At 42.5% G+C, this 24,632-nt stretch overlaps 1 protein-coding gene across 1 annotated transcript in view; it reads right to left on the bottom strand.

Annotated features, from left to right (window-relative positions):
* The window catches only part of LOC104605036 (uncharacterized), an 83,049-nt gene that overhangs the window by 17,258 nt on the left and 41,159 nt on the right, over positions 1 to 24,632 (bottom strand). The window contains exons 9-10 of the mRNA XM_010269630.3: positions 9,441 to 9,527; positions 9,197 to 9,351 (exon numbers count right to left, since the gene is read on the bottom strand). Of these exons, the coding sequence (XP_010267932.1) occupies positions 9,197 to 9,351; positions 9,441 to 9,527 (242 nt within the window). The remainder of the gene's footprint in view (positions 1 to 9,196; positions 9,352 to 9,440; positions 9,528 to 24,632) is intronic.

The raw sequence follows: 24,632 nt of genomic DNA, 5'->3' as shown, positions 1-24,632 counted from the left end.
CATATCTCTTCCAATCCTGTCTTTCATGAGAGAACAAAGCACATAGAGGTTGATTGCCACTTTGTGAGAGAGAAGGTTCTTGCCGGAGAGATAAATACAGAACATGTGAGCTCCAATGACCAGTGGGCAGACTTGTTTACAAAAGCTCTAAGCTCAGGGAAAGTGAACTATCTATGTAACAAGCTGGGATTATATGACATATATTCTCCAGCTTGAGGGGGAGTGTTAAGATGTGTCGAATAGGGGTAGTTTAGTCTTCTTCTGTTTATTAAGTAACTTGCTTATGTGGCTGTGTTATTAGAGTTACTCTGCCCCACACTTAAGTAAGGGCATTTCTGTCTTTGTAAACATGATTAGAAGCTAATATAGATTAAGGGGGTCGACTGAATGGGTTAACCATCAGATTTTCGACTGACCCCTCTTCTTCTCTTCCTCTTCTTCTTCTTCTTCTTCTTCTCCTCTTCCTGTTCGGACTACTGTAGCAGCAGTCGAAATAGGATCTATTCATGTGTTTCAGTTTGTCTTTTTGATAGTAAATAATAAAAATTTTATAATAAAAAAGAAAAAAGATTACAAGAAAGGTGACAATAAGTTGCCCAAGAGAAGAATAAATAACCCTACACCAAAACAACACCAACACCAACCCACCACCACTCAAACCAAAAAAAATTTTGATCTATTCAAATTTTTTGTCAAACTGCTCATAAAGAAAAGGTTAGTACTCAATCTAGGAACATGCACTATAGAAGGCAGGACAATGGTACTAGTTATTTTGACAAACCCCTTCCCAACAATGGGAACATGGGAGCCATCAGCCGTGGATGCTCTATCTCTACCAAAGCATAGGTGGTATGAGGAGAAAATGTTGGAAATATTGGTTATATGTTATGGGGCTCCTAAGTCTATAATCTAGGGAGGTCCCCCCTTACATGTAGTGGAGGCATAATTTGTAGTGGCATATGAACTACTTGTATCTCTCTAACTCATAAACCGCCCATATCTCTCCAACTCGACCCTAATTGCAACTGCTACAACCGACTCCAAAGAAGTTGTGGTAGGTTGTCTAGATAAGTCACCAGTCGCTTCCATATTATCATTCCCTTTTCTTGTTTCTAAGCCGACTTGGTATAAAGTGTGGATGAAGCTTCCAACAGGCATCTCCGATATGCTTAGGCTTCTTACAATAGCCATAGATCAAGTCCTTGTCCTCCCTCATATTATTACCATCACTACCCCCTTATCCCCACCAGGCTTAGGTTTCGCTGTGCTAACCATAGAAGACTGCTCAAGGTTTAAATTCCTCATCATCACATTAATTCTACTCTCTTCTCTAGAAACAAAGGCATATGTCCGAGAGAGAGAGTTACACTATCACGGGAAAGAACATGTTGCCGTACAATATCATACTCTGGGTTGAGTCCTGCTAGAAACTCAAACACTCTATTCTTCTCTACTAGCTTCTAGTAAGTAGTTGCATCTTTACTACTCTCCCAAGCCATAGCCTCCAAATGATCTAATCTCCTGCCATAAGGTTTTGAGGGCTGAAAAATAAACTGCAACAAATTTATCTCCTTGCCTAGTAGCAATCACTTGATTCCTCAACTAATAGGCCCTAGCAATATTCTCACAACATGAGTAAGTCTCTACGACTCCATCCCAGATTTCCTTAGTTGTGTTGGCCCATAGAAAATTTTCACTTATATGGGGTAACATGGAATTGCACAGCCAGGTCATCACCATGTAGCTCCCCTACACCCACCAGGAAAAGTTAGCCTCGGGTTTCTTTTCTTTGCCAGTAACATACCCTAACTTTCTACGAGCATCAATAACTATTTTGGTTGATTGTGACCACTCCAAATAGTTTGTACCATCCAACCTAATTGTAGTGATGGTCCCTGCCCCAAAAGGGTCACTAGCACCTCCTCCATCTAGTTCCATTTCACTAGTACACTTGTACTCAACTCCACCACCCTCCATAATTCCCAAAATAGTTTAGAAAATCAACTCTAGATGAGAGAAAATAGATCTATCCCTTTTAGAGGCCTCAACCAACCTTCTGGTACCCAAAAACCTTCACCCACAAAGATTCTTGTCTCCATGAGAGCTGGTAGAAACAAGAGAAAAGGCTACTGCTTCCACCAAAGACCTCTGAAAACTCCAAAACTTGAACCGCCTCCTTCAAAAAACACCAAGAAGTCTAAAAAATCTAAAGATCCCCTACCTAGGTCAAAATAGAGTCCTAATAACAATTAGGACTCTTCTTCCTTCTCCAGTTCTTCTTGATTTCAATGATCAACCCAAGATCTGACACAAAGGATTCTAGATCCACCAAAAATATCCAAGAACTGGGCATTTTTAAAGTCTTCAATCAGCTCTCTAACTCACCATGCAGTCGGCTGATCTAGGGCTGCATGATGGAAGACTCAAACAATCCCAAAAGTTGCTCTAATACCAAATAGAAAAAGAGAAAACAATGATCTGATTTGAGAACAGTGAAAAAGAAGAAAGAAAGAAAGAGTTCTTAGTGAGAAGAGAAGAAGAGATGGGGAGAAGCCAATAATGATCTGGCCATTATCTTATGAACTCATAAAAAAAGATTAATTACAAAGATTAATATGCCCTTAATGGGGCGGCTACTGTTCATAACATAAAAACAGCTCCAAAAAAACATAAACTAATGGGCCTTGGGCAATAACACTAACTAATAACCCAATAACACTAGCTAATGATTATAAAGAAGAAAATCATACAACACTGCTGAATCTCAACAAGAATAATGGTGATATACAAATGGAATTGGAAAATTATCATGGGATCAAGTTTTAGTCACAAGACCAGAAAAAACACAATGAATTGGAAAAAAGAACATCACGGTTCTAATGTATGAGAATTATAGTAATATATAAACAGAATTTAGAACTAGATAATTAACATTGGATGAAGTTTATGAGTCACAAAGACTACAACACGAAAGAAGCATCTTAGGAGATCAGTTTGGCCTTCTGATAGAGAGGTCAACCATGTAAGCTCACAATTAAAAAAAAAAAAACAGAAGACATTACCCAATGTTGGTCCCAGCTATATGGGGTCTTGGGAGGGATAGAGTGCTTGGCATTTCTTTACACAAGGTGGTCATTATCAAACTCAAACCCACGCTCTCATGCTTGCCAACCCAAGAAAGGACAGATCTTTTATTCATCCAGAGAAAGCATATGATAAATTTCAGTCTAATGAGTAGTGGTTCTATAATCCATGGTTAGAGAAAGATGGAAGAGTAAATTGCCCTAGAATTAGAGTAGGATGGATGATATGGAGATGTGCCTTTGGTGTACCAGGTGATTAGTTACCATTCTGATTGGAAGGAAAATTTTATTAAATCTCTAAAAGGCCATCAATTCTGTATACAGCAAATTTTGGTCGATCAAGAAGCAATAAATGCATAAAATGAACATAACAGAGATGAGGATGTTGTTGGCCAACCAAGAAGCAAGTCCATAAAATGAGTTTAGCACAGGTGAGGTTGTTGAGATGGAGCAATGGCAAGCCTAGAGAAGAGAGAACCATAAATAATTGCATTTGTGGGAATCAAGGAATACTTCAAAAGGTGACAAAACGAGGGAAAGTAGACGAAGAGAGTTTTGGCAATGTGAATAGAAGGCCACTGTTAAGACACAAATGAGGGGAATAGAGGGACAAGTGTACAAGAAAAGGCCACGTCAGCCTTTAAGTAATGTAACTGACAACCAACCACTCGAACAAACTAAATAACAAATTGGACAAGTGGAGAGGCTGATATAACAGAATTGTAATGGAAGTGTTATAAATAAGGAAAGGAATCCAGAAGAAGAGGTATTGGTTTTGGGAATTCAGTCTCTCTCTCTCTCTCTCTCTGGTTTCAGGAGGCAGGCTTCCTCGAAAAGCCCTGAGTTAGCAGTTACCTAACAAGTTGGTATCAGTGCTGAGATGCCGAGCACAAGGTCGTCCGTGATGGAGAACAGGGTCAACAACATGGAAGGAGAAATGCAAAGATTATCGACGGACATTAAAGAAATAAAAGAGAGCTTCGCGTCCTTGCTTGGGCGACTGGAACAGACACCACCGGTTCCGAACCGGGAGGGCAAGAAGAACGCAGTGACACCAGTCATCGCGGATCAGGAAACACCAGAACGGCAAGAATCAAGTTTCCCATCTTCGCAAGGGAGGATCCCACGTCTTGGCTTCTGCGAACCGAAAGGTACTTCGATTACCATGATGCGCCTGGACCTGATCGTGTTCCACTAGCTTCCGCGCACCTAGAAGGAGAGGCGATCATCTGGTACCAGTGGTACCGGCGACGGCACCCAAGAGCCACATGGGCGGACTTCACCGATGCCTTAACCATGAGATTTGGTGTCTCGTCTTTTGAAAACTATGATGAAAGCCTCGCTAAGCTACGACAAACTGGCTCCGTCCAAGATTATCAGATGGTGTTCAAGAGGTTAGCTGTGTGCGTGCAAGGGTGGCCAGAAAATGCACTGGTCGGCAGTTTTGTTGGTGGACTCGGGGAAGAACTGCAGCTGGAGGTTAAATCCATGCAACCCACCACCGTTCTTGACGCAGCAGCCTTAGCTCGACTCCATGAAGACAAACTGAATCGGGCAAGAAGGATTAATTGACCCTTGGGAGCTGCGGTCAAACCAGGTATACCGAATCCAGAACCGGGTATCTTGGGTAAACCGGAGTCCAGACCAGGAGTAGGAATCACAAGCAAGGAAGCCAACTCCAGTTCAGGCCCCGGCCCAGCCAAGAGGTTAACCTGGGCTGAGATGCAAGCCCGACGAGAAAAGGGCCTTTGTTATGCATGTGGAGGCAAATTTGGACCGGGCCATCGCTATAAGATCCCGCAAGTATTCTTCCTTCAGCCTGAAACCGAAACACCGAGGAATCAGCAGACATTGACAAGCCAGTGGACAACCAAGAATGGGGGCAATGGACAAAAGAATATCTGGAAGTATCCCTGCAAGCCTTGACCGGTCTTGCCTCCTCTCAAACTATGAGAGTAACCGAACTAGTACAAGGGCGCCATGTATCGGTTCTTATAGACAGTGGCAGCACTCTCAATTTCATTACTCAAACATTGGTCAGACAACTAGGGATTCCGGTCCAACCATGTACAGCATTTCGGGTGCACGTAGCTAATGGGAGCAATCTGGTGTGCGATAGTACATGCATAGGATTAAAACAGAAGATACAAGAACACGAGTTCGAGGTAGATCTACTTCCCCTAGAAATCAGTGGAGCAGATGTAGTTCTCGGAGTCCATGGTTAAGGCAACTAGGGCCGGTAATATGTGACTGGGCCCGTCTCACAATGGACTTTCAAGTGGGCAACTCGCAGGTGCATATTCAAGGACAGATGTCCAAGGATCCAGAGCCCATTAGTCTCGCCACCCTAAGAAAGCAGGCAGCAAACCCAACCCACATCATTTTAATGCAGATAGACTCCCACAGGAACAACCCAATTCTAGCCCAAAGAAGTAACTCCAACAGATCCGAAGAAGCCCACATACAACTACAGCAATTACTTCAAAAATTTTCAGTGATCTTCCAAGAGCCTAAGGAACTACCACCGGAACGTGCCCATGATCATTGCATTCCCTTGCTGCCCGGAACGGCACCCACAAATGTAAGGCCCTATCCTTACCCCTATTTTCAGAAACTAGAGATTGAGAGACAAGTGCAAGATATGCTTGACAGAAAAATTATACAACCCAACCATAGCCCATTCTCCTCGCCGGTATTACTTGTGAAAAAGAAGGATGGGACATGGCGGTTTTGTATAGACTATAGGGCCCTGAACAACATTACTGTGAAGGATCGATTCCCCATACCGGTAATTGATGAACTACTAGATGAACTCGGCCGGGCCACAATATACTCTAAACTAGACTTGAGATCGGGATATCATCAAATTCGGGTCCATGAAGGTGACATCCACAAGACCGCCTTTCGTACACACGAGGGGCATTATGAGATTTTGGTCATGCCGTTTGGGTTGACCAATGCGCTAGCTACGTTCCAAGAACTTATGAATGACATATTTTGACCCCATTTGCGCAAATTTATACTAGTTTTTTTTATGATATACTTGTATATAGCGCTACATGGAACGAACACCTAGTGCATCTACAAATCACTTTGGAACTACTAAGGACTCATAAACTCTTTGCAAAGAAGTCAAAGTGCGCATTCGGACAGACTCAAGTACACTACTTAGGGCATGTAGTTGAAAATGGCACTGTAGCGGTAGACCTGGAAAAGATCTCAGGCATGATAAATTGGCCCCAACCTCAAAATGCTAAGGAGTTACAGGGCTTCTTGGGTCTAATAGGGTACTACCGGCGATTCATCAGAGGGTATGGACTGATTGCTGCCCCCTTGACAAGTTTACTTAAGAAGAATGGGTTCTGCTGGACTAGAGAGGCCCAACAAGCCTTCAAGACACTCAAAACAACTGTCGTGTCCCCATTGACGCTCGCACTTAGAGACTTCTCAAAGGACTTCATCATTGAATGTGATGCGTCAAGCCAAGTTGTGGATGCGGTTCTCATGCAAGAAGGAAGACCACTAGCGTTTTTAAACAAAGCATTGACAGCACAAAAATGGGCCAAGTCAGTATATGAACGAGAACTTATAGCAATTGTTCTCGCAGTTCAGCGGTGGCGACCCTACCTTCTAGGGAGGAGGTTCATCATACGAACTGACCACCATAGCCTGAAATTTCTGTTGGAGCAGCCAGTATTATCCCCGGAACAGCAACGATGGATAGCCAAATTACTCGACTACGATTATGTCATTGAATACAAGGCAGGGCACACTAACAAGGTGGCAGATGCACTGTCACGCCAACCACAACTATTTCCATTACTTCTCACGGGCCCAACGTGTTCCTTCATGAGTTAGTTAAGGGAAGAAGCTAAAAGACACCCACAACTGAGCAAGCTGCGTTCACAGGTCCAACAGGACCCTACCAGCCACCCAGGGTACACAGTGGAGAATAACTTGTTGTATAAACGTCGAATGGTGATACCACAGGATTCAGCTCATATTCGGCAGCTTCTTGAATTGTTCCACTCATCACCAGCAGGACACTCAGGGATTTTGCGCACTTATAAGAGACTAGCCACTCAATTCCATTGGAAAGGCATGCGGAATTCGGTCCAAAAATTCATAGTAGAATGCGTCATTTTCCAGAAAAATAAGGCTGATACCCAGTGTCCAGCAAGTCTGCTACAACCACTCCCAATTCCTACACAAGTGTGGGCGGATATATCCATGGACTTCATAACGGGACTTCCCCTTTCCTATGGCAAGTCCGTCATTCTCGTAGTTGTTGACAGATTCACCAAATACTGCCATTTTCTCCCTCTTTCCCACCCCTTTACAGCTTCAATGGTGGCTGAGATTTTTACTAAGGAGGTGGCACGACTGCATGGTACCCCTAACTCTATTGTCTCAGACCGCGACCCAATTTTTATGAGTCGTTTCTAGGCAGAACTTTTTCGATTACAGGGAGTGAAACTCTTCAAATCTACCAGCTACCATCCTCAAATAGATGGGCAAACTGAGGTGGTCAACCGGAGTTTGGAAACCTATCTAAGGTGCTATGCAGGGGATAGGCCACGTCAGTGGCTCAATTGGCTTCATTGGGCGGAATGGTGGTACAATACCACATATCACAATGCAGCAGGAATGACTCCCTTCCGGGCTCTATATGGACGGGACCCACCTCCTCTACTCCCATATGAGAAAGGGTCTACAGCAGTAGCAGCAGTGGAAGACCAACTCCTCCAGCGGGATAGGGTGTTACAAGAGCTCAAATCCCACCTCCGTCGAGCCCAACAATGGATGGCAGACTCTTACAACAGAAAGCATAGGCCCGTCCAGCACTAGGTAGGGGAGCAAGTCTTCCTTAAACTACAACCATACAAGCAAGTTTCAGTAGCAGGCCACGGGTGGAACAAACTGAGCCCAAGGTACTTCGGCCCATTTCGGATTGTGGAACGCATTGGGTCTGTGGCATACAGGCTTGACCTTCCAGCAACATCAAAATTGCACCCTGTATTTCATGTATCTCTATTAAAGAAATGGCCAAAAACAAGAGCAATAACAACAACAACCCTCCCATCATTCTCGGAAGATGGCCAAGTTCAAACTGAGCCCACCCAGATAACAGATTTCAGGTGGATACGCAAAGGGCATCACATCGAACCAAAGGCATTGGTGGTATGGTCAGGTCTCCCACTTGAAGATGCAACTTGGGAACCTTACTTGGACTTACAGAATAGATTTCCACATCTTTACCTTGAGGGCAAGATAGCTTTCAAGGGAGGAGGGACTGTTAAGACACAAATAAGGGGAATAGAGGGACAAGTGTACAAGAAAAGGCCACGTCAGCCTTTAAGTAATGTAACTGACAGCCAACCACTCGAACAAACTAAATAACAAACTGGACAAGTGGAGAGGCTGATATAACAGAATTGTAACGGAAGTGTTATAAATAAGGAAAGGAAGCCAGAAGAGGAGGTATTGATTTTGGGAATTCAGTCTCTCTCTCTCTCTCTCTCTCTCATTTCAGGAGGCAGGCTTCCTCAAAAAGCCCTGAGTTAGGCAGTTACCTAACAGCCACCTAGGTGAAGCAGGATTCATGTAACTAACCCCATATAGTTTTGTTGAGGTTTAGATGAGTTTAACTGTGTTTGAGTGTTTTTTTCATTCTTGTCTCTCCCCACTATGTGTGTATGTGCATGTGCACATGCACATGCATACCTATATTGAAAAGGTAAGCGGGTAAAAAACGGCCATTACCCAATGTTGGTCCCAGCTATCTGGGGTCTTGGGGATGGTAGACTGGGTATAGTCCTAAATTTTGGCCTTTTTTTGAACAAGTGAATTGATCATGTATAACCACTGATTGCTATACAATAGCAAGCTACAAACATATATTTACATATTGAAGTGTGAATATTTTTATGTTGATGTTGCTTAGAAAGAAATTTCATAAAAAAATGCCTAGAAAGAAAAAATTCCCATAAAAGACAAGAACAGAATATATGCATAATTATATATACATATGCTGTAGATAGAAGGGCATTTTAGGTAGTAAGACTAGCAGATTTAATTTGGTAGTGATATCAAAGAGAGTATGTTGTGCTCACACAGGAACTACTCTGGTTCCATAAGTCCTGTATAGGTTCCCCTCTTTCCTTACATTCCATTTCTTATCCTTGCCACGCTTAGGGCTATAAGTTGCCCAAATAGGCCGATGCTTTAATATGGAATCAGTAGAACCATCAGATTCATCCATCCAATGCTGAGAAGATGAAGCAGTTGTTAGCAGAGGACATATCCACAAACAAATGTGCACACACACACGCACACACAAACAAACTCAATACTAACCTGACGAAGGAAAAATTTACTCGAGAGAGAAGGATCAGCAACATCAAGTAAACCAGCAGCAAGGACATCAGCAGAACGTTCCATCTCCTACAGTAAGCATTTCAAGATTGAAGCAGTTATTTAGTAAAGGTCACTACATGAATAAACTTGTAGTAATATTAAAGCTTTGGTAACTATAAAGCAAATGGAAAACCTATGTATGGACTGATTGCTACCCAGATACAGATATGGATCTTGGCAGTGTAGCCGGCCAGAGATAAGTGGAAGAGGAGAGAAGAGAAGAGAAGAAGAAGAGAAGAGAAGAGAGGAGAGAAGAGAGAAGGTTTGCAATGTAACAGTACTGGCGGCGCCAGTGTTTATTTTACTATATATAGGGCGACAGAAATAACAAGGGAAAAGACCCTTGTGCCCCTGAGTACAATAACAGACATAACAGAAATAAAAAAACACTGTAATTAGCCAAACAGGCCCTAACATCTGCAACTAAGTTATTTTAACATTATTCCAACACTCCCCCTCAAGTTGGAGCATAGATGTCAATCATGCCCAAGTTGTCACAGAAATCTTTGTGCCGCACATGATGAAGACCTTTGGTGAAGATATCTACAAGTTGCTCTTCCGAGCTGACATATGGTGTGCACACTTCTCCACTTTCAAGTTTCTCTCTGATAAAATGCTTGTCCACTTCAATGTGTTTCGTCCTATCATGCAGAACTGGATTAGCAGCAATATTGATGGCAGCTTTATTGTCACAGTAGAGTGACGTAGGATTGCTTACTGCGAAACCCAGTTCACCTAACAGATTTCTTATCCACATGATTTCCGCAACCCCATGAGCCATCGCTCTATACTCTGCTTCAGCACTGGATCTAGCCACCACACTTTGTTTTTTGCTTCTCCATGTGACAAGGTTTCCTCCTACAAAGGCATAATAACCACTGGTAGACTTTCGGTCATTGACTGCTCCTGCCCAATCTGCATCAATATATACTTCCACTTTTAAGTGACTGTGTTTCTGGAACAACAAACCAGCTCCAGGAAACTTCTTGAGATATCTCAAGATCCTCTCTGCAGCCTCAAAGTGAGTTGTCCTCGGGCTGTGCATGAATTGACTAAGGACACCCATTGCATAGGCAATATCAGGCCTGGTCATAGACAAATACAGAAGTCTCCCACGAGTCTCTAGAACATCTTTACATCTTTCAAAAACTCTCCCTGACTGTCTCCCAGATGGTTCAATAGGTGAATCAGATGGTTTTACCCCCAACTTGCCTGTATCTTCTAGTAGATCTAGTACATACTTCCATTGGGAAATAAAGATGCCCTTGTGAGAGCGGGCAACTTCAATTCCAAGAAAGTATCATAAGGGGCCTAGATCCTTCACCTCAAATTTAGTGGCTAAGAATTTTTTTAGTCTCTGGATTTCAGCCTCCCAATCTCCTGTGATCACTATGTCATCCACATACACAATAAGAGCTGCAATTTTACCTTCACCTCTTTTTACAAACAGGGTATGATCTGACTGGCATTGTTTGAATCCCATCTGTTGGACTACTAAATGGAACTTACTAAACCAAGCCCGAGGTGATTGTTTCAACCCATATAGGGACTTTTTTAACCTACACACCTTTTGTTCACTGCCTTTGGCACAGAACCCTAGGGGTTGGGTCATGTACACCTCCTCTTCCAAGTCACCATTCAAGAAGGCATTCTTGATGTCCAATTGGTGAAGATCCCAGTCAAGATTTGCTGCCAAGGAAAGGAGAATCCAGATGGAGTTCATCTTCGCTACTGGAGCAAAAGTCTCTGCATAGTCCACTCCATATACCTGTGTGAAGCCTCTTGCTACTAGTCTAGCCTTGTACCTTTCAACAGTTCCATCAGCTTTGTGTTTCACTGTGAACACCCACTTGCACCCCACTGGTTCCTTCCCCTCAGGAAGATCTACCAACTCCCACATACCATTTTTGTGTAAGGCATCAATTTCTTCCTGCATTGCATCTGTCCATTTAGGTTTTGACAAAGCTTCTGCCACGGTCTTAGGGATGGGGACACTGTCCACAGAAGAGAGAAAGGCACGGTACGAAGGTGAAACATGCTCATAGGACACAAAGTTAGAGATAGGATGATTAGTGGTACAAGATCTAACACCCTTTCTCTTAGCAATAGGAATATTAAGATCATTGGGGACAGGTGAATCAACATTTAAAGGAGCAATGGGAGCAAGTGTACCTAGCTGATGAGACGGATCTGCCTCGGGTGAATCCGATGATGTTGGTTGCATAGTGTCCGGCTCCACGGCTCTTGAACTCTGCTGGCTCTTATGGCGACGATGAAAAACCCGGAACAGAGAAGGATCGGGTAAAGGAGGTAGTTGAATCTGAGTCGTCACTTGTTTCTCCTCAACCTTACTCTCCCACTGAGGAGAAACCGAGAAGAACGGTTGACTCTCAAAGAATGAGACATCAATAGAAACATAGTACTTGCGGGCAATGGGATCATAGCAACGATACCACTTTTGAGATGAAGGGTAACCAAGAAAAACACAAGGAATAGCCCGAGGGTCAAGTTTACCACGAGTAGGTGACAGGTTGTGGACAAAACGACACCCAAAAACACGCATCGGAATGGTGGACAGCGGGGCTGTAGGAAACAAGAGCTGATGTGGGGCCTTATACTCTAGTAGCCGAGAGGGCATGCGATTGATGATATATGTCGCACACAATACTGCATCCATCCAGAATTGTTTTGGCACATTCATATGAATCAGCAAACCACAAGCAACTTCGAGAAGGTGACGGTTTTTTCGTTCAGCCACACCATTTTGTTGGGGTGTCCTGGCACAAGAGCTTCGCTGAAGTGACCCACTCGAAGCAAAGAACTTCGTGAGATCACTATGGAAATATTCCTTTGCATTGTCCGACTGGAAAATATGAATTTCCGTTTGGAACTGAGTGAACACCATGCGTTGAAAATCTTTCACAATTTGTGGCACTTCATCTCGAGATCACATAAAGTAAACCCAAGTGTATCGAGAATAATCATCAATCAAAGTAACAAAATACTTATAGCCAGCCGCAGTAGGTAGAGTAACAGGGCCCCAAACATCAGAATAAACAATATGAAATGGAAATTCAGATCTTTTATTTCTTAAAGGTAAAGAACTTCTACAATGCTTACTCAACTAACAAGTTTGACACTGTAACTGACTCACTGACAATGACTCAAACAACTTTGGGAACATAACTTTTAACGACTCAAAAGAAAGATGACCTAAACGACTATGCCATAAATAGGCCTGACTCTCACTCGACGAACTTGTGGACTCAGTCGCCACTAGACCAGCATTATTCTCCAACACGTAGAGACCATCCACCATGCTTCCTCTACCAATCGTCTTCCCCGAGGTCAAATCCTGAAACACACATGAAGACGAAAAAAAGGTGACTGAGCAGTTCAAAGAGTGAGTAATACTACTAACGGACAGCAAATTAATAGGTAATTTCGGAACATGCAGGACATTAGGAAGAGTAAGGCCAAGTGGGAGAGATATGGTGCCTCGGCCAACTATGGTAGAAAAAGAACCATCAGCCAGTCTTACCTTATCTCTCCCAGAGAGAAGGTTATATGTCTGGAACAAATTTGACTTACCGGAAATGTGATTTGAGGCTCCGAAGTCCATAATCCAAGGTGAATCAGTAGTATGAGATGACACATGGAAGGCTGTGGCATTACCTGATGTAGACGCAAATGAGGTAGGAGTAGGCCCAGAATCCACCTGGCGGAGAGTCCTACCATACAATTCCAAATGTTCACGGAAGGAGTGGATAATATCTTCCTTAGAGTCAGAATCGGGATGTCTCTCCTGAGTTACGGAAGGACTAGTCTCTGTCGATGCCATATTAGCTGAGTTATACCTTTTTTGATTATGCTGGCCTGGTTTCTTGCCCGGATCCGGTGCTGACTTCTTACCCAAATCCTGTGCCCATTTAGGTTTTCCAATGGAGATCCCAGCATGTATCTTTAGTGTGTCGTGTCTTCTGGCAGTGAGTGCACCAAAGCTTGCTTTTATCTTCTGATTTTTTCTGAGTGTCACCCCTTTTAAAGCCACCTCCGACATTTGTATCTGAATTTCCCCGGACCGCTAGGGCAACTGACTCCCCTTCTACACCATTCATCACACTTCTTCTGCTTTCTTCTGACTACACCAAGGCATAGACCTCCTAGACTGATGGCAAGTCTTTACTACCCAAGATCTGTACCCTGATGGACTCATATGACGAATTCAGCCCTAGGAGGAAGGCAAACACGCGTTGCTGTGATACAAGTGACTTATAGGCCTTTGCTTCTTCATCACACTTCCAATTCACATTCTGATAGTGATCAAGTTCTTTCCATATTGATGTCAAATCAGAATAGTACATCGAGAGACTCCTCTCCCCCTGCTTGCAAGTAGAAGATTCAGCTTGTAGTTGATATATCTTGGCATAGTATCTCTATTCTGAATAAGTGGACTTCGCTTGTTCCCATATCTCACAAGCAGTTTCAGCCCACATAAAAGTCTTCCTTACTTGTGGCAGCATTGAAACCAAGAGCCAAGACATCACCATACTGTTCTCTTGGTTCCACCTATCATGCTCAGCACTTCCATACTTCGGTTCCGTTACTCTCCCATTGATGTATCCTATTCGCCCCCTAGCAGTGATGTAGAGTTTTATCCCCCTAGACCACTCAAGGTAATTCAGACCATCAAAGGGAATGATAGCCATGGGAAAGCTCATATCCATTCCCCCACTCACTCCATTGTGGCTCCCTGAGATCTCTGAAGTAGCAGAATTCTCAGTCGACATGGTCAAGCAGTTAATCAGTCCCACACACCGGACTTAGGACCCCTCCTTACTCCACAAAACAATGCTCCACTCAATTCACACCCACACACTCGGGTTTACCAACCAGATTGAGCACAAACAGTACTAAATTCCGGACAAAACTGAGGTAATATTCGGCAGATTTCAGACCTGTATAGTTTTATCAGTCCCCACCTACCAGAATTCCAGAATGTCTAACAGCCACTAATCAGCAGGAGAGATCCTTCTTACTTATAGTCAACTCAAACCATTGAGAAGACAGGTCAGCATTGACCTACAGTTGTCTTAACACATGAACAGGATCACACAATCCAAGAAAACTAGGGTTACACAGGTTCGACAGCATTCAGCCGCCCCAGATTCATAGGGTTTTCACTCGGCACATGACCAAGGAGAGTAAAGAAGAGAAAAAATAGGGAGAACTGTACCAGTTGTAGCTATTCTGTAGTTCAGAATCAGATTTCTTTTCTGCTAGTCTGTTCAATCTGTTCTTTGGGTTGATCGATCTTCTCTTGACAGTAGGGTTGATCGATCTGCTCTCTTTTAATCAGCATTCCCGCTCTGATACCATCTTGGCAGTGTAGCCGGCCAGAGATAAGTGGAAGAGGAGAGAAGAGAAGAGAAGAAGAAGAGAAGAGAAGAGAGGAGAGAAGAGAGAAGGTTTGCAATGTAACAGTATTGGCGGCGCCAGTGTTTATTTTACTATATATAGGGCGACAAAAATAACAAGGGAAAAGACCCTTGTGCCCCTGAGTACAATAACAAACATAACAGAAATAAAAAAACACTTTAATTAGCCAAACAGGCCCTAACATCTGCAACTAAGTTATTTTAACATTATTCCAACAATGGACATGGACATGGATACTGGAAACAAGGATATTGTAGTTCGACAGAGAAGAGAGAAGAGAGAAGAGAGGAAAAAAATATTGTATTCTCAATACTATAGCTGGTGGCGCCTAAGTTAGTATATATACTTAGGGCAACAGCTCATAAAAAATACAAGAGGAAAGGGCAAAAATGCCCCTACTAGGCCACAGGCCGCTATACATTACAACACTCCCCCTCAAGTTGGAGCATATATGTCAATCATGCCCAACTTGTCACATAGTTCATTATACCGTAGATAGTGAAGGCCCTTTGTAAGAACATTTGCTAGTTGTTCCTTGGAACTGATGTAAGGAATACAAACTTCCCCCTTTTCGAGTTTCTCCCTTATGAAGTGCTTGTCAACTTCAATATGTTTGGTCTTGTCATGAAGAATTGGATTGGCAGCAATATTAATGGCTGTCTTGTTGTCACAGTAGAGAGACATTGGGCCATCAATAGAGAGACCCAACTCTCCAATCAAATTCTTTACCCATAGTACTTCAGCAACTCCATGCGCCATGGCTCTATATTCAGCTTCAGCACTAGATCTGGCCACAACACTTTGTTTTTTGCTTCTCCAAGTAACCAAGTTTCCACCAACAAAGGTACAGTATCCACTAGTTGTTTTTTTGTCATCAACTACCCCAGCCCAATCTGCATCTGTGTAGACTTCCACTTTCATATGATCATGTTTCTTGAAAAGTAACCCAGTTCCTAGATACTTCTTCAGATACCTGAGAACCCTCTCTGCTGCCTCTAAATGAAAGGATGTTGGTGCATGCATAAACTAAGTACATCAACATCATAAGCTATATCTGGCCAAGTTATTGATAGGTAAAGAAGTCCTCCTACCAGCCTTTGAAATTTCTTGACATTTGTCACGGGTTCTCCAGTACAATCACCAAGCCGATGGTTTTCCTCAATAGGAGAATCTACAGGCTTTGCTCCTAACTTTCCTGTGTCCTGCAAGAGATCTAGGACATACTTCCTTTGGGAAATGAAGATGCCCTTTTTTGAGCGAACAACCTCAATACCAAGGAAATACCGTAGCTGTCGCAGATCTTTCACCTCAAACTGCATAGCAAGGGATTCTTTGACCTTCTTAATCTCAGAGTCCCAATTCCCTGTAATCACAATGTCATCAACATAGACAATTAATACCACAACATTCTTCTAATTTCTCTTGACAAATAGAGTATGGTCAGATTGGCACTACGTGAACCGAATTTGCTGAAGGGCCAAGTGAAATCTACTAAACCAGGCTCTTGGGGATTGTTTCAAACCAATATAAAGACTTTTTTAGTTTGCAGACTTTCCCTTCACACCCTTGTGTTACAAACCCAGGAAGTTGAATCATGTACACTTCTTCTTCTAGATCCCCATTTAAGAATGCATTTTTTATGTCCAATTGGTGGAGCACCCAATCAAAGTTAACAACCAAAGATAGTATAATCTGAATAGTGTTCATTTTAGCAATTGGGGCAAAAGTCTCAGCGTAGTTAACCCCATACACCTGAGTATACCCTTTTGCAACTAACCTGACTTTATACTTCTCAACTGACCCATCTGCTCTATGCTTTACTATGAATACCCACTTGCATCTCATTGGCTCTTTTCCTTCAAGAAGATTCACCAACTCCTAGGTGTTATTTTTGTGAAGAGCACTAATTTCTTCCTTCATTGCCTCTGCCCATTCAGGTATAGATAAGGCTTCTACAACACTTTTAGGAATGGAGGCACAATCAATGGCAGTCAAAAAGGCACGAAATTATGGAGCAATGTTTTCGTAGGACAAGAACTGAGCAATAGGATGCTTAGTACTACATGATCGAACACCTTTTCTATGAGCAATTGGGATATTAAGATCATTAGTAGAGTCATCAATAGCAATAGGTTCAGTAATATCAAAAGGAACAAGGGTACCTAGATTTTCCTTCAAAGAGTCAGATGGTGTTGGATGTATACTCTCAAGTTGCTCCACAGCCTTTGAGTTCAGCTGTCCCTTACGGCGCCTCAAGAAGACACGAAATGGAGAGGAGTCAGGAATAGAAGGAAGAGGAATTTGAGGAGTTAGAGCTTGCCTCTCCTCCTTCACACTATTCTCCCCCTGAGGAGAGGCTTGGAAGAAGAGTTCAGATTCAAAGAAGGACGCATCCATCGACACAAAGTACTTATTTGTGACCGGATTAAAGCATTTGTAACCTTTCTGGGAAGAGGGATAACCCAAGAAAACACATGGAATAGATTTGGGATCCAATTTACCCCGACTGGGAGAAAGATCATGAACAAAACACTTACACCCAAACACACGTAGAGGAATGGAAAATAAAGGGGATTGAGGAAAAAGAAGTTGATGTGGGGCCTTGTATTGCAGGAGGCGCAATGGCATACAATTAATAACATAAGCTGCAACCATCATAGCATCAACCCAAAAACGTTTTGGAACATGCATGTGAACCATCATACTGCGGGCAACTTCGAGGAGGTGGCGGTTCTTCCTTTCAACAACGCCATTCTGTTGTGGTGTTCTGGCACATGAGCTTCTATGAAAAGATCCATGAGAAGAGAAAAACTCGGCTAAGTCATGATGGAAATACTCCTTCGCATTATCCGATTGGAAGATTTGGACTTCAACATGAAATTGAGTGAAAACCATGCGATGGAAATCTTGCACAATCTTGGGGACCTCTTCTCTCAAATGCATGGGATATAGCCAAGTGTATCTCGAATAGTCATCAATAAAGCTGATAAAATACTTGTACCCACTCTCAGTAGGTATGTTTATAGGGCCCCAAACATCAGAAAAGACAACATGGAAAGACAAAGTAGATATTTTATTATTTGAAGAAAAAGTTCTTCTACAATGCTTGCTCAACTAACACGTTTGACAATATAAACTAGTAATAGACACTGACTTGAATAATTCAGGAAACACAACTTTCAAAGACTCAAAGGACAAATGACCAAGGCGATTATGCCATAACCACAGTTGACTATTTGTAGACTGACTCATAAGACTCACAAAGGCTGATGCCGCAGGACCAGCTTTATTCTCCAAGATGTAGAGGCCATCAACCATATTTCCTTTACCAATCGTCCTCCCTGAGGTTAAATCCTGGAAAACACAAGAATGCGGAAAAAATGTTACACAACAATTTAAGGACTGAGTAATACTGCTTATAGATAACAAATTATAGGAAGCTTAAGAACATGAAGGGTATTCGATAAGACAAGGCCATCCAGAAGGGATACAGATCCCTGACATGGTGGATAGAGACCCATCAGCAAGTCTCACTTTATCCCTTCCAAAGAGAAGAGTGTAGGTCTGAAAGAGATTGGACTTACCAGTCATATGGTTTGATGCCCCTGAATCAATGACCCAAGGTGACTCGGGAGCAGAGGTACACACATGAAATGCAGAAGCACCTTTACTTGATGTAGAAGCGAATGAGGTAGAAGGGGTAGGAACCGACCTATCTATCTGTCCGAGTGTCCTACCATACAATTCCAAATGATCTCTGAAGAAGTTGATGATGTCTTCCTTGGGATCGGAACCACTAGGATGTTCTTGGGGAAAAACAGTAGTTTGATTATTTTGAGTCTTGTGTGGCCAGATTTGCAGAAGTAAATTTCTTCTGAGGAGGCTTCTTTGAAGTGTCTTGATTTTTGGTTACCCACTTGGGCTTCCCCACTAACTCCCAATAGGTTTCTCGAGTGTGCCTAGGCTTCTGGCAATGAGTACACCACAGTTTGTCTTTATCTTCACCTTTCCTTGGCTCCCCCTTTTTCATTCCTGTGTTACTCCCTCTTACAGCTAGGGTAACATGTTGCTCCCCCTCAAAAACATTCATGAGATTTTTTCTGCTCTCTTCAGATTGGAATAGAGCATATACTTCCTAAACTAAAGGAAGTTCCCTACTTCCCAAAATCTGCACCCGGAGAGGCTCATAAGCCGGATTCAGCCCATGCAAGAAAGCAAAAACCCGCTGTTGGGAGACAAGTTTTTTATAGTCCTGTGCATCTTCATCATTCCTCCAGTCAATAGTTTGATAATAGTAGAGTTCCTTCTAGATAGATTAAGGGCTGAGTAGTATGTAGATAGGCTACGGTCCCCTTGTCTACACGTAGATGATTCTGCTTGAAGTTAATAAATCTTGGCAAAGTGCCTTTGTTCAGAATAGGTTGCCTTGGCTTGTTCCCAAATTTCATAGGCTGTGTCAGCCCATATGAAATTTTTCCTTACATGAGGTAACATGGAGCCTAACAGCCATGACATAACCATGCTGTTTTCTTGATCCCATCGATCATGTTCAGTAGTACCGGACTTTGGTTCTTTTATTTTTCCACTTATATAACCAACCTTCCCCCTAGCTGTAACATAAAGTTTGATGCCTTTGGACCATTCCAGATAGTTCAGACCATCAAATGGGGTAATAGACATAGAGAAATTCATGCCGTCCATCCCCCCATTTAAGTTTCCTTGCTAGGAAGTAATACTAGAGGTTGTTGAATCCTCAATAGCCATTTTCACAGAAAATCTACTGCTGTTTTTTCAAAAACCAAATCTGATGGAGGGTTTTTTGTCTGAAAAAAAAAAAAAAAAATAGGAGTCTCCAAAAAAAGTTTAACAGTAGTGTAGGTGATAACTTTTAGTTGAAACACCTTGGTTTCCAGGAGGAAGAGGCAACCAATCCCTACAATCCTCAAAACTGTGACATTCACAGTGGTCAAATGCTTACATGTGAATGTAACAGTACATACCTGTCTTCCACGACCCACAGCACATAGAAAACCCCTCAGAAAATCAAGTTTTGGTGCATTCAGCTGCTACCACAAACCCAGAAAGACACCTTACTGCATTCTGTTGCCACCACAGATCTAGAAAGGTCTCTTACTGCATTTGATTGCCACCACAGATCTGGAGATATCTTTTACTGCATTCGGCTGCCACCACACCCTTCTCCTTGGTACAGCAACCACGAGAGAAGAAAGAAAAAAAATCAGGGCTGAAGGTTGCGCCCAGAAGAAGAAACCACGATCTGAGAAAAAAAAAACAGATTTCCAGAAAAGGAAGGAAATCATGATCTGAGAAGAGAAGCTTGCGCCCAGATCAGAAATGCTCTGATACCATGTAGTTCGACAGAGAAGAGAGAAGAGAGGAAAAAAATATTGTATTCTCAATATTAAAGCTGGCGGCGCCTTAGTATATATACTTGGGACAACAGCTCATAAAAAATACAAGAGGAAAGGGCAGAAATGCCCCTACTAGGCCACAGGCCGCTACACATTACAACAGATATCACTCTCCATTTCCTAAAATTCTGGACACAGATACAGGTACGGGTATCCCATGTAATATGCTTGTATCATGCTTTTATCTGAATGTCATTTTCTCAAGATTTATGTCTCGTCTTATTCACCATTTGTGACACATACACAAAATAGAACAGAAGCTCTGCGCCTCTGCCTCTTGTTCTTATCCCCTTTTCATTTATCTCTTAAGTTTTTTATTAGCATAAAATTAAAACCTTCTTTGGTTAATATTTTTTTACATGAAACTGCTCTATTATATAATCATTATATAGTATGTTATTCTTGAAAATTTGAAATTAAAAGATTTAAAATGCTACTATCTTTTAGAATGATGTTTGCCATGTTTAAAGACAAAAATCTAAAAACAAAATTATTAGTAAAGAGTGTTCTTAGTCGTTTGTGAAGCCTGGACAAAGGAGTTTGTATTGATATGCCGCTGAACATAGCGATGGTGCAACAGGATTCATATAGTTGACCTCATATGGCTGAATGAGGCTTAGTATATAGTTGAGTAAAGATCATCATTAATCTTTCAATTTATAACCATGTAAAAGTAGGGAACTAACCTCAAGCTTAGTTTTTTTTTATTCATTTTTAAAATTCTCACCTAGGTGACTAGATGCTCCACTGTCACCTATAATTGTCTATACCACCTGACAACCATGAATTTAATATCTTGATTACATAGCAACTAAAATATGGCATGGCCTATATGCCTGGTGCTCACAATAACTGTAAATCCTACATAACAGACCATGCAAGCTTGCAATGTGAATAAGATCTGTATTCACAATGATGATAAGAGATATCTTATATAAAAGACCATTACCCAATGTTGGTCCCAACAATTGGGTTCTCGGGAGGGGTGGACAGTATACAGACATAACCTCCAGCATTTTAGCCAATATTGTATGGACATGGAAGAAGGAATCAGAATACAATAATGTTTAGGAATCTGACCTAGAAAGATGAGAAAACAAGGACTCAAAGATGCATTTATATAAAGGTGTAAACTACTAAAATGCTCTTTTTTTAATTCTAAGTTTCTGACATTATATACAGTAGAAGTTCAGGACTGTTATCAGTCTTGAACCCTAATGGATTTCAGGATCGAAAATAAGAAGAAAGGTAAGAGGAAAGAAGAGGAAGAAGGAGGAGAAGCAGTAGAACACAAGAGTTGAAAGGAGGAGCAGAAGCTTAATGTTCTGCCGCTGCCACTTTAATTAATATTTATAGGTTATGCTCATTACATGAAAGGACAGATCTGCCCTTAGTCTTTACATAACAAATAGAGCAAAAATAAGACTGAAATAAATAACAACTGAAACAACTAAATGACCAATAGCTAACCCTAGGCAGACTAGAACATCTTCTACCCTACGAACACAGTGGGACCGTAGCTGTGGAGCCCACATCAGTGTTCTCTACACTCCCCCTCAAGTTGGGAATAAATGTTTATCATTCCCAACTTGGATAGATCTGCCTCTAGCTTCTTCCGTGGTACAGCTTTGGTGAGGATATCTGCCAGCTGCATGTTGGAGGTGATGTATGGGAGACACACTTCTTGTGATGAGACCCTCTCTCGTACAAAGTGTCGATCAACTTCAATATGTTTAGTCCTGTCATGCTGCACTGGGTTGTGTGCTATATTAATAGCCGCTTGATTATCACAATACAACATCAGGGGCTTCTCATACTCAATACCCAACTCCTCAAGTAGTGATCTCAGCCAAAGAATTTCAGCCACTCCATTAGCCATTGACCTGTACTCAGCTTCAGCACTGGATCGGGAGACAACACTCTGTTTCTTACTCCTCCAAGAGACCAGGTTACCTCCCACAAGAGCACAATATCCAGAAGTAGACCTTCATCAACACTCCCAGCCCAATCGGCATCCATATAGACTTCCACCTTCATGTGGTCATTGTTCTTGAACAGTATACCTCTACCCGGGCATCTCTTCAAGTATGCTAGTATTCTTTCTGCTGCTAGAAGGTGCGTGGTTCTAGGAGAATGCATGTACTGACTGACAACACTAACGGCATAACTGATATCTGGCCGGGTGAGGCATAGATATAGGAGCTTTCCCACTAACCGCTGGAACATAACTTTGTCTTCAAGCAGCTCCCCACTCTCTGCACTAATCCTGTGGTTTTGTTCAATGGGTGTATCTGCAGATTTGACACCCAGCTTTCCAGTTTCAGCCAAGAGATCTAAAACATATTTCCTCTGAGAGACAAAGATCCCCTATTTAGATCTAGCAACCTCAATACCCAAAAAATACCGTAGTGTACCCAGATCTTTCACCTCAAACTCTTGATGAAGGAGATGTTTGAGGGACTCAATCTCATGGTTGTCATTTCCTGTCACCACAATATCATCAACATATACTGCAAGTAGTGTCAGTGACTGGGCCTGTACATAACCGAACTTCCCAAGGGCTAATCTGAATCTGTCGAACCAAGCTCTAGGTGACTGCTTCAAACCATACAATGCCTTATTGAGACAGCAAACCTTCTTACCTGCCTCTGTATCATAGAATCCAGAAGGCAACTGCATGTAAACCTCTTCTTGCAAGTCCCCATTCATGAAGGCATTCTTAACATCCAATTGGTACAAAGGCCAAGTGTAGCTTGTTGCAAGAGATAATAGAACCCGAATGGTGGTCATCTTGGCTACCGGGGCAAATGTCTCCAAGTAATCTATACCATAAGTCTGAGTGAACCCTTTTGCAACTAATCGAGCTTTGTATCTCTCAATGGAACCATCCGCATTGTGCTTCACAGTAAATACCCACCTGCATCAAGCTGGTTTCTTTCCTTTGGGCAAGTCAACTAGCTCCCAGGTATTATTTTTCAACAGGGCATCCATTTCAACTTACATTGCACCTCTCCACTCCGGGACTGATAGGGCTTCTTGCACTGTTCTCGGAATAGGGACATCAGCAACGGAGGTGAGATAGGACCTGTAGGAGGGAGATAGGCGATCATAGGACAAAAACTGGGAGATGCAGTGGGTTGTAGATGTGGTGCAATGCCGTTTTCCTTTACGGAGGGCAATGGGAAGGTCAAGGTCATCTGCAGAGGGTGAGGTAGCAACAATGGAAGGAGCCTCTGTGGGCCCTGGGACTGTGATATCTGGACTTAGAGCCGCAGAAGAGGTTGGAGCTGGCTGGGACTGCTGATGACTGGAATCAACCTGCCTGCATCGCCTGTGATAGACTCTCAACTCCCGATCCCTCTGACCACCCTCGCTACTGCAGCCCTCATCACCAACTGGAATAGGTAAGGGAACAGCCCCAAAAGTATTAACCCTGTCCTCACTGCACTCCCCCTGAAGAAAAGGACCCAAATCTCCACGCTCACTACTCTCCCCCTGAGGAGAGACCCGAGAATAGTAGGGTGTCTCCTCAAAGAAAGTGACATCCATGGATACAAACTTCTTCCCTGAGACAGGATCATAACAACAATAACCCTTTTGAGTTTGTGCATAACCAAGAAAGATGCATTTGGAGGCCTTGGGTTCAAACTTGGAGTGATGGGGACCGAGAAGCTGAACAAAACAGGTACAACCAAATGTCTTGAGGGGTATAGTGAACAACTCCTCATTGGGGTATAGAAGGGAAAAAGGAGATTTCATATCAAGAACCCGGGAAGGAATCCGATTAATAAGATGTACCGCCGTAAGGATAGCATCACCCCAGAAGTGAATAGGGACATTGGAGGTAAACATAATACTTCTAGCCACCTCCAAGATGTGCCTATTCTTCCTTTCTGCAACCCCATTCTGTTGAGGTGTATGAGGGCAAGTGCTCTGGTGGATAACCCCATGATTAAGGAAGTACGATGCCAATGGCTTAACAAAGTATTCCTTTGCATTATCAGATCTAAGCACTTTGATCCTGGCATCAAACTGGGTTAGGATCATTTGGTGGAAGTTTTGGGTCGGGGCAGGCACCTCATCTCGTGAACGCATAAGATAAACCCAAGAAAACCGGGTGTGGTCATCAACAAATAACAAAAAATACCTGTACCCACCCATAGAAGGAATGTGATATGCCCCCCAAACATCAGTATGCACAATATCAAAAGAACTATTACTCCTTTTATTACTCAATGAATAAGAGTTTCTACAATGATTA

The sequence above is a fragment of the Nelumbo nucifera genome, chromosome 4 (assembly GCF_055504915.1).
Source record: "Nelumbo nucifera cultivar China Antique chromosome 4, China Antique-T2T, whole genome shotgun sequence".
In the NCBI taxonomy this organism is placed as follows: Eukaryota; Viridiplantae; Streptophyta; class Magnoliopsida; order Proteales; family Nelumbonaceae; genus Nelumbo; species Nelumbo nucifera.
Note: the sequence above shows the minus strand (reverse complement) of the source record. Positions and strands in the feature narration are given on the sequence as shown.